An 11,260-nucleotide genomic window follows, 5' to 3' on the forward strand; every position below is an offset into this window, starting at 1 on the left:
ATCAAAAATATCTGGTGTATAATATCTATATAACGAGAGTATTGAATGTAAGCAATTATTATTTAATGAAGCGCATAAGCTCAAGATTACGAATATATATTAAAGGTACAAGTTTCAATAAATTTTTCACATTAAATCAATTTTTTTTTGTTATTCAAAAATATACAGCAATGTATATTTTGACTCAACAGTTATAAATAATTTTTGTACAATGCTTTTATATAAGTTGAGTATATCAAACGCGATTAAAACTTCTGACGTTTTTTGGTGAAATTGTAACCGATTTGCAATCAGACTATTTATGAGATTAAGAAGAAAGTTTTTTAAAGAATATATATTACTGGAACTATTGTGCCAATAATATTGGACTCCAACCTCATTTATATTTCCTTGTTTATTATTATATTAAATTTTTTCGCAGGATGAATGAAAATAGCATTGCAACTTATGTAAATATTTTTTACTCAAGATTTAGCTGGTTTTTGAAATTTACACAGCAGTAGTCTTAACTGGTTTGAAACGTTAATTATCATTTTGAAAACTTACAAAACTCGTAAAACTAGACACTTGTATGTTTTGTTGTATGGGGGCCAATATAGATTTGTTATGGCCAAAAATGGTCGGCGATGAAGTAGCATTGTTGTGACGGTTTTCGCTCTCTACCGGCAAGCTTGTAAGGGCTCGGACGCGTGCCGTCGCGCGTCCGCCCCATTTTGTAATGTAAACACTGTAACCGTCAATAAATATACTACTGCAGCGGCTCAATCTGTGTCTAATTGCCACTCGTCACCACCACAGTCTCTAAAGTTGCATTATTAAATTTTAAATTATATGCAGTAATAAAGCTAATATATTATATTTATAAAAAATAATATATTTTGGAATAAAAACCAGTGGTTATGTATATGTTCTCTGCGTTTGCCCCTAACGGCTAAGAAAGCGGCCAACAACGTTTTGCTATATAAATACGTCATAAAATTTAAGCTGGTTAGGTGTGAACGAGCGAGCGTTGGTCAGAACATATGAACCATTTATGTAAAGTTAATAATCTTGTTGTCAATTTATATAATCCTCCAATTTATATAATTTATGTGGTGTTAACTGTTTTGACCAACGCTCGCTTGCATCTAATTTGTTTAACTTGTGAAGTATATTTATGTAAGATGACCAGATGTTCTTCTTTGATGAGGATTACTCTCATATGTTATTTTTTCCCTCCTTTTGTCCTTCGTTGTCCTCCTCGAACAAAAAGGTCCGAAATTACATTTTTTAGCTCCCGCAACATCCCTAAAATGAACGAAAATTTTCCAGATGATCTTTTTTTTAGTGTCCTCCTTTAATATTTTCAAAATCTGATCAACTTAACTTCTGTAGCAAAACGTTGTGCGCTTTCGTAACCGTTAAAACCAAACGCATTGGAAAGCTCATGACCATTGGTTTCTGAGCGTTACACTGACATTCTCAAATACTTATATTTCTTTTAATAATTTTATTTATTAATAAATGACATCACTATACCTTGAACAATGATTAATATATTATGATAAACTATATTTTTTTGCAACTCAATTGATTTTATAGTAAATAAATAAAATAAAAACGCAATTTATAAAATTGTATGGAATATCTAGAACACAATGTATAAAAAAATATTTGAAGTTTAGATAATGGTTGTAATTTTCTAGAACAATTTGCTTATGGCCAAAGACCTACTAATAAAAGTAATATTTCTGTCAGAGCTGGTGCCGGTCTATTATTTCTTTACTATTCACCCTAATCCCAATAAAAATGTCTTTCGCAATTCGTGGACTAGCGAAAAAGGTATCATTGAAGTTTTAGAATACATTAATATAAAATATTACATTTTCTTCTAGAAATTCCTAAAAAATTGCCTAGTTTTTTTAATTAGGTTACATAAGTACAATAGATTTTTCATCTTCATATGCTTGCAGTTTTTAACAATTATATTATTTCTATATTTTGTCACAGTTTCTGCACTAAACATGTAAAAATTGCATAATATAATGTATAGTTTTTAAAACATTTATTTACACGTTAGCATATCTTTGCTACTATTATAACATAACATTTGACACCAATTAATTTAATGACTCATACATGTAACAATAATTCTTATTAGTTGTCGTCTAAATTGCAATATATGAGTGATTAAAGTATGTTTTGTTTTTTAGGTCTTCGGCTCTTCTTCTCTTAAACTACCACAATTTAACACTTTTCACACTGGTGAGTGATTTATTAAGTCGATGCAAAAGTTTTTGTTTTTTATATTATTGGATACAATGTTTTTTCATCTAATTAGATTATAAATGTTTATAATACACAATTTCTAACTAACATTTTAAATACTTTTTACAATATTTCAAATACATACACACCAGGCCTGTCAAACTAGTGATCCATACAATCTCAAGTCATTCCCATCGAGGATATTCAGCGCCCTAGGCAAAAAAGGTCACATCGACAACTATGTTCAAGGTGACATACCAGTGATAGACTTTGACAGGCCCGATGTACACAAAGTCCATTTTTAAAAAATCTCATGAAAAAGATAATTGCTTTTTAAAATATACTTTTTACTTTTAATTTATGATTTTCATTAATAATTGTATTGTTCGTTTACTTAGGTGCTCGTTTATTGGCACCTAGGGTACAACTACCCGCTCCCGATTTTAAGGGTACTGCGGTTATAAACGGTGATTTCAAGGATATAAAACTCAGCGATTACAAAGGAAAATATGTAGTGCTCGTCTTCTATCCATTGGATTTGTAAGTGTTTATATAAAATATGATTATTATTATTTTAAACATATGATTAATGATTGTGTTTTATTTTAGTACATTTGTATGTCCCACTGAACTTGTAGCTTTTAGTGAAAAAGCCAAAGATTTTCAGAAGATCAACTGTGAAGTAATTGGAGTTTCCACCGATTCCAAATTCAGTCATTTGGCATGGACTCAAACACCCAGAAAGGTATTATAATTATTTTAACACTCGGTGTTTTTAGACAAATTTATTAACATGTTACGGTCTGCTATTTTCGCAAAATTTAAAAGGCTTAAAATAATTATAAATATATATTTATAGCCATCTCTCGTGAAAATGCGTGAAATTACTGTGTTAACTATCATATATAAGATTTTGCTTATTCAATTTATATTAAATGACATAGTGTTTCACAATCCCAAGAATATTTAAAGGGTAGTGATGCTATTAGATCTGATGCAATTGCTGTAAATGTGCAAATGTCACAATTACATATAAGATACTTTAATATAAATTTTTATTTACATTGTATTCTAGAAATTATATAAAGAGAAAAATATTATTTGTTTAATTTTTTATGAACTTATATTTTATACTTGCCAGGATGGAGGCGTTGGAAAGCTGAATATTCCCCTATTGGCTGATTTTACAAAAGAAACATCTAAAGCATATGATGTTCTTATTGAAGAGGAAGGAATAGCTCTAAGAGGTTATTTACTTTATTTTTTCTTATTTAAAAATCATTTGAAATATGTAAAATATAATTATAATAATTTACAGGTATGTTCATCATTGATAAGAATGGAATTTTAAGGCAAATGACAGTAAATGATTTGCCTGTTGGAAGATCTGTCGAAGAAACTCTGCGTCTTGTGAAGGCGTTTCAATTTGTCGATGAGCATGGAGAAGGTGAATATAACTTATTATTTTTAAATATAATTATATTTTAATGAATCTCATTGTAATATTATGATTTTAATTTAGTTTGCCCAGCAAATTGGGATCCTGAGAATAACTCTGCCACTATCAAACCTGATCCGGCCGGAAGCAAGGCTTACTTCAAGAAGGCAAACGATTGAAATACAAATTAATTAACTAGACAATAATATACTGGTGATCTGTTTTTTTTATTAATAAATTGAGAACAATTTTTTTAATATATTTTGTTTATGTTTGATAACTAGTGCTTTATTTTAATAATAAAATTTTATCAATGTTTTAATTTGAGGTTTTATTAAAATAGCTTTTATTATTATAACATATGTAATATGATTTGTGTCATCTGGTGCTGACAGAGGAGATTCAATGGCTTTTGACATATCATGACTATGCAAAAAAATGAGAACGGTTATTAATTATAGATAAGTATTACTGACTAGAAATAAATGCTTTTGATCGAAATTGAATCATATATATTTTAATTTATAGTAACTTAATCTATATAAAAAAAGAAGATACGTGCATGCAAGTAGGTAACGTGTCCATTTTTACAATTTCTAAATTAGATATGTAGAGCATATGAGCTAGGGCATATAAATAACCGGCCAAATTCATTACCCGGTTCTCGGCTATTTTTCTATAAGTACCAGGTTCAGTTCCTGGTAATTTTTGTGCACCATTATATACTGACACACAGGTTTACTATATGAATTTATATTATGTAAGTATATTATAAACAAAAATATTTAATTTTCTTATTTTGCTCAAATACTATTTAAGTATAAAAATGAAAAAAAGTTGGAATAGAAAATTAAAACCGATGTATAATTTGTAATATTTTATTTAATCGAAATATTTTTGTACACACATATCATTCAAATAAACAATAAATAATGATATAGATATGTAGAAAAAAATAAAATTATACATTTTTATTTTACTACATACATTGCATTACAACTATGTTTTTTTTTTAATTTCAAAGACAAATTTTTAAAAAAGGTCATTGAAGTTATATATAAGAAAGGTTTAACTATAGTCAAAATGTATAAATTTAAAATTCCACAGTAACGATTAAATTTTGTCATGGAAGCAAAGTAAGAAAAAATAGCAAAGAAATATTTCAGAAATTTTAATATATTAATTTGCTCATCGTAAAAACAGGTGAAATGGCTCACCCGTCCCAATATATTGTTGACAGTAAAAGTGGATTTCTATGTGTCAAAGGATTAACATAAATTTTTGGAAGTGCCACTCTTGGAATATTTAAAAAAATCTGTTCACATCTCTTGCTAGCGGTATTAACCGACGGATAGTAAGCGAGCAATAATTCACTGACGTTAAATAATAACAATAGACTTAAATGCCGTTTTTTGTGTACGACCGTCCTCCGAGTATGCCGTGTGTATTTTTTTGCAAAACATGCATTTTCATTTTTTTCAAGTGGTAAATGTTTGCGGCTATCGAAACGAAATGTGTCATAAAATTTACATTGTGAAACAATACTTTTTTACTGTTAAATAGGAATTTCCTTTCCTTTTTCGACATACCGTTTTGCGAAATAAGAGAATAGCCAAAGAATTTTGCATCTTGTAAATTATGAGAGATATATGCTTCATATTCAGAAATCAAATATATTGAAATTAAAATAACCGGGGACCGTTAAAATTAACAGATTATTCGGTTATTTTAAAAACACGTGGGTACCCGGTTCCAGTTCCATCTGGTTCGAAAGCCCCAATATGAGCATCTAAAAGAATAATATTTATTGTATCTTAACATTGTCTAAAAAAAATTTGACTAAATAGTTGGTTTGCTTATTTCATTTGTTAACAGGAAAATCAGCAGCGGACTAAGATTTGATCATTGCGGCACTACATAGCATGTTAAGTACACTATCAAGAATTGCGAATCATACACAGCAAATAGTCGACGAATCTCAAAGTAATTATTAACCCATCCGTGCCTGTGGGGTCTATTGACTCCCCCAACATCGTTAGGTCATCAGAACACCCAAGACTGACCTAAAACTTGTCGCTGCTGCGTATAATTCTATGGTTGGCAATATTTGCTGTTTATAGATGTATAAAATCTTATAGAATATAAGTGCTAACATAGAACCACAAAACGCAATTATTAAAAAAATAAGCTATTTAAAGGTATGCATCTTCACAAATGCCACTCTGAATATTCATAGAATATTATAATATCATAGATGATTATACATAGAATAAATATAATTCGCATTGAATTATGTATATATTTTATATTATTCAAGAAAGTAAAGAAATGGAATTAATATTGAAATATATATAATTTAATTCTGTTTTGCGCGTATGTGACGAAAACATACAAATCTATGTTGACCATTATTTGCCAAATAATATTTTAAGACATTATTTGCACAGATGTATGTTTAAAAAATATATGTAATACATATATCGTCCTCCATACAAAGTCTAGACTAGTATGTATAAGCAAATAAATCTCTATAGAATAGTTGGTCAACAAGTATTTTTCGATACAGGTTGTTTAATTTATCTTTACGGTTATTTGACTCTGATGTAACAGATAGCACACAATTACGATCCCTTCTAATTAATAAAAATACGCCGCCATTTTAAAAGCGTATTGGTTTGATATGCAGGCCTCTTAAATGTTTCTTCATACCATTAAGAATTATTCTCTAAAACATTTTTAATACACCTTTGTACCAATTGATAAGAATTGTGTTTAGTTGTTTACACACCCAGACTAGATAATTATTGATTTATTTCTGTAAGTAATAACTTCTACGTATCATAATCTGAGGTTTTTCATTGCGGTTGGAAATTTCCTACCATTTTCCATAATCGTACCAGTCGAATGATATTTTTCAGTTTTCAATTCGTTCTCTAGGTTCACATATTAGCAGTTAGTTAAGATTTTTTTAATGTATTAATTTAATACAATGTAATATAATGACAATAAAAAATAGCTAGTGCCAATAACCATATTTTTATTATATTTGAGAATTAAATAATTTTAGTCATTACTGTCATTAGTACTGTCTTGCAAGAATGCTGATAATTATCATACACGTGTATTTAGACATATATGTACAAATCTGATATATACGAATACTATTAAATAATTCTATATTTATTATGTTGTAGCTAATGAATTTACCTTAAACATTTCTGGTTGAAAATGAGGGTTCGGTGGCGATTGATCCACCTGATAATTGATTTCCCGAATAATTGCTCCCCCAAAGTTTATTCAAGTATTTATATTTGTAAATACATATCATTCACGAATATAGATTTTTTCCCTTAACGGTTTGTAAATATGAGATAATTTTTTATCTAAAATTATATATAATTTCATACGAGAGGAATATTTCTATAAATTTGCTCCAACCCCATATAAATATAATAAAATATATTTATAACCTTCATGGATGCTGATGTTTACGAATATAAATACTTGAATAAACTCTGAGGGATCAATGAGATAATTTAACTAAAAATTCCATGAAAATTAGATTCGCTTTACAATTTTGCGATGATGAACTAAACAATAAATAAGAGTTGTATCAATTAATATATTTACTTTTAAAATAGAAGATTTGTATAGGAATGGAATTTATAATATAAAGTGATTTAGATTTTCGGTGAAGATGCTCTGCCTTTTAGTGTCGGAAAATGAATATAATGTCAAATTTCCGTCAATAGTCATACGACTCGGTATTTGATTTTTTTTAGACTTTATTAATAATTACATTTTATTGTATACATTTCCATTTTTATTGTATTTAGTTTTAATTAATGAAAACAATTTTAAATTAATAAGTATTGTGAATACAGCTTAAGATAAATAAAAGTAGCAATCCGATATTAAAACAAATATTAGTGTTTTGCTGTAAAAATAATAATCAGCTTGTTAACCCATGGATCTGTTTATGATATAAAGATGACACCACTCCAATAGTTAAATCTCTAATCGAGCAAAAAGTGCTACTTAATCGAAAAAGAAAGTGAGTGAATGGGCTTAAAAATAATAATCAAAATTGAAGCTCATTATTTGATTGATCGATTCTAAGCTCATTATTGGTAGATGTAAACTCGATAAAAAATAAGAATCAGGGGTAAAGCTTGTAAAGAAAAAAAGCTAATATTTATTTATTTAAATTAAATTTTGACCTAACACGTTACCCCAATGTTTTGCGATGGTCAAACATAAAACATAGTATACGAGTATAAGAAAAAAAGCATAAAATATTAAAATTAAATGACACGAATCGGGTCAGCTCCCTGCAGTTGATATTAAATAGATTAATATGCTATTTCTGCATATCAAGAATTTAGATGGTTATAAGCATAGACGATTCGGCTAGTGAGGACCTCGTGTCTTTAACGAGCATCAGAAGAGGACGCGATCGTGACTTTTTGGAACCCAAAACTTGAATTTCTCGATAATATAATGGTTAGATTGCCAACAGCACCCTTTAGTAGTATAAAGAAATGCTTAGCGATATACAACTTTCTTCACAAACTCAGCAAATCATATCCCAACGTTCCTAAAGAGGCGCTGCGATACAAAAACAGTTAATAAAAATATCGAGTATATCAAAATAGAGAGTATTTAGTTATTCAGCGATTCCAAATTATAGATCCCAATTCAAGAATGCTGCAAACTAGAACACGAATAACTGACAGCTCATCAGAGGGAAGCACGGTCATTATAACAAAGCCGAGCATCTTGAAAGTACTTAATTATCTCCTATGCTTATATGCTCATACATGAAAAGTAGATGTTATGTTGTTTCACTAAATAATGAACACTCGATCCTGCGTAAAATTCCAGCTGGAGTTTCTCAGGGAAGTTTGCTCGGGCCGTTCCTCATATTTTGTTAATTTTAATAATTAAATTATTATATTTTGAAAATTTGCTCTAAAGGGCTTACCCCCATTGCGGCCCTTAGACAGATATTTAATAGAAAGAGCGCGTAAACTATAAAAAATAAAATTTTAATCTATGATCAATTAATTATTCCTATGGAGTATTATTGGTATGGAGTAACACCAGTAATACTAATTTTTCTAAATTTCAAGTCATTCAAAACAAAGCTATAAAAATAAAATCTAATACTCCTTTTTATACTAATTTAAAAAAAATGCAAATTACCTTTCAAATACAAACAATTAAAGAACACTGTAATTTTCATAGCAGAAAGTATTATAAAAATATCGCGAAACCACACTAATAAAAACAACATTAAATATAAATACAAGCACAAAATTCCAAAGCACTAAGCAATTGCTTTGGAGACTAGATAGCATAGCAATAATTCCAGTTCTCTAATGATATGTACTCAAATTATCAGTAAATTAATTGTTTGTTTCTTGTATTTTTATTTTACTTTCGCTTAAGCTGTAAATTTTATTCACAAGTTTTATTTTATTATTTAATTTAGCCAATAGCTAATTGTAAACATGAAAATGGTTTTGATACAGTAACATGTACATATATTATATATAATAAGTGCGTTTGTAAAATTATTTATATTATTGAAATCAACATATTTAAAAAAAAAATTTGCAAGATTTTTTTAGACGTCGTTTACGTATAGAGAGAACATTTTTAGAGAGTTTTTAAGTATAAGTTTCTCTAGCCAGAACGTTTCCAAAGACAACGCTCGATTACATATTGCTAATGTCACATAAATAACCACTGTAAAAGTAGTTTGAGAGGTGCTTTATTCATCATATTCCTAGATTTTTATTTTTTCCGTTCGCTTTGTAACAAACTTCTTTATAATACATTCAGTGATGATGACAAATCGCAGAACTGGCTAGAGAACTGGATCATGTCAAAAGGGCAATTATCAGCGATGAATCACGAAAGTGCCGAAACATCACCAGAAAATTATTGTAAACGAAGGAGTTTTAATAGTAGTTATTAGTTTAATGTATATATAATTATTTAATCAATGCAATTTAGAAATCGCAAAACCGCACGAACTTATTGGATAGCCTAATACAATGGGAATTATCTCGTTCTTCATAAATAGCATGTGTATTTAAACTTTATAAAAGATGTCACATGCTTACCATTTTCAGAGAAGTTTTGTGATAAATGAAGAAAAATTGTGAATTTGAGTCAATCTTTATTAACGAAAGAACGATTAGCAGAATAAAAAAACGTTAAAAGTCAACAACGAAAAGAAACAGAAAAAATTAATGCCAATAATATAGTTTTCTAGAACTAGATTTTCGTAGCAATGATTTACATTTATACATAAAAATATATGTAAATGTAAACATTGTATTGAAAAAATAAAAAAATAAAAACAACACACTTATTTGATGACTATAATATAAAAAAAGCAAATTATGTAATAAAATAATATTTTTCGGGAGGCTGGAAATAAAACAGCGGCCTTAAAAATATTTGTACTAAAACTTTCAGGTAAAATAAATATTATGACACAAAAACGTAAAAAAATAGACAGAAATAATTTACACTCGGAAAAACGTTCTTTTAAAGTTTTAAAAATTAACGTTATTATCATTACTTATCTTCATTTGCTACTATTTTAGTATGTCGTAAAACTGGTATTAATATTTTAAGAATCTATTAGAATTGATTATATTACACACAGCTATCTTTTCTAACATTTATTATTTGATCCTTGAAATGAATTACTTTTAGCGTTAGATATTAAAACTTCACAATATTTTCGAATTTGAATTACATAATTTTGAGTCATTGTGAATAATTACAATATAAACAATAAGCTTTCTAAATTTCACCCTTACTTTCCATACTAATTTTCTAATTGCTTTGAATAAAAGTTAAATAACTTTATGATAAGCTATGTATATTTACATAAGTGATAATCAAGATGAAAGGATTGTTATTAAACAAAGCCGAGTATCAAATAGACAAATAATTAATTTATTCTATAAATATTAAGTTACAAGGAAAATAATTGTGGTTTATGACCTTTAAATTCTTAGATAGTAATTAACTTTAATAATTAAAATAAGCATTGGTAAAATCTACACATTCTCAACTCGTTCCACTTTTGCACGGCCAATCGTGCGATTTGTATTCGCGCATTGTCGTGCAAAGGAATTGAACCTTTTTTATGATCCAAAATTGTTTACTATTTAATTGAATTTCTATACATGGTTTAGATTTTATTTATAATTCTAGTCATTTGTAAAATTGATTTTAGTGGCAACGTTCATACAATAGATAATTGTTTTTAATTGCATTTAACTTATAACTTTTATCAAATATTAAACTTAGTAAAATAATATATATTTTTTTTTTAATAAGTATGTGAATAGTACATATCGTTGCATACACTTAGATTTTTTTTATTATATTAAAGATGGTATGAAACTAATATAATTTCTATAAATAGAGTAAACATATAAATAGCCTTAGTACATATGCTAAACTGAAAAAAATACTGAAAATTAGCGATCGACTGGTTTAGTACAAATTGAATCTTCAACGGGTTTTTAGTACCGTACATATTCGCAA

General features: G+C 28.0%; 1 protein-coding gene across 1 annotated transcript; it reads left to right on the plus strand.

Moving 5' to 3' along the window:
- The first annotated feature begins 1,714 nt into the window (after window positions 1-1,714).
- LOC148228135 (peroxiredoxin-2-like) lies at window positions 1,715-4,007 on the plus strand. The gene is made up of 7 exons (XM_088199269.1): window positions 1,715-1,821; window positions 2,193-2,244; window positions 2,646-2,787; window positions 2,857-2,992; window positions 3,389-3,494; window positions 3,566-3,694; window positions 3,770-4,007. The coding sequence occupies exons 1-7, from the start codon at window positions 1,789-1,791 to the stop codon at window positions 3,862-3,864; spliced, it is 693 nt and encodes a 230-aa protein (XP_088055395.1). The 5' UTR covers window positions 1,715-1,788; the 3' UTR covers window positions 3,865-4,007.
- The last annotated feature ends 7,253 nt before the right edge of the window (window positions 4,008-11,260 follow it).

This window comes from Plectrocnemia conspersa, unplaced genomic scaffold (genome assembly GCF_051122295.1).
Source record: "Plectrocnemia conspersa isolate PC_06_02 unplaced genomic scaffold, ASM5112229v1 ptg000012l, whole genome shotgun sequence".
In the NCBI taxonomy this organism is placed as follows: Eukaryota; Metazoa; Arthropoda; class Insecta; order Trichoptera; family Polycentropodidae; genus Plectrocnemia; species Plectrocnemia conspersa.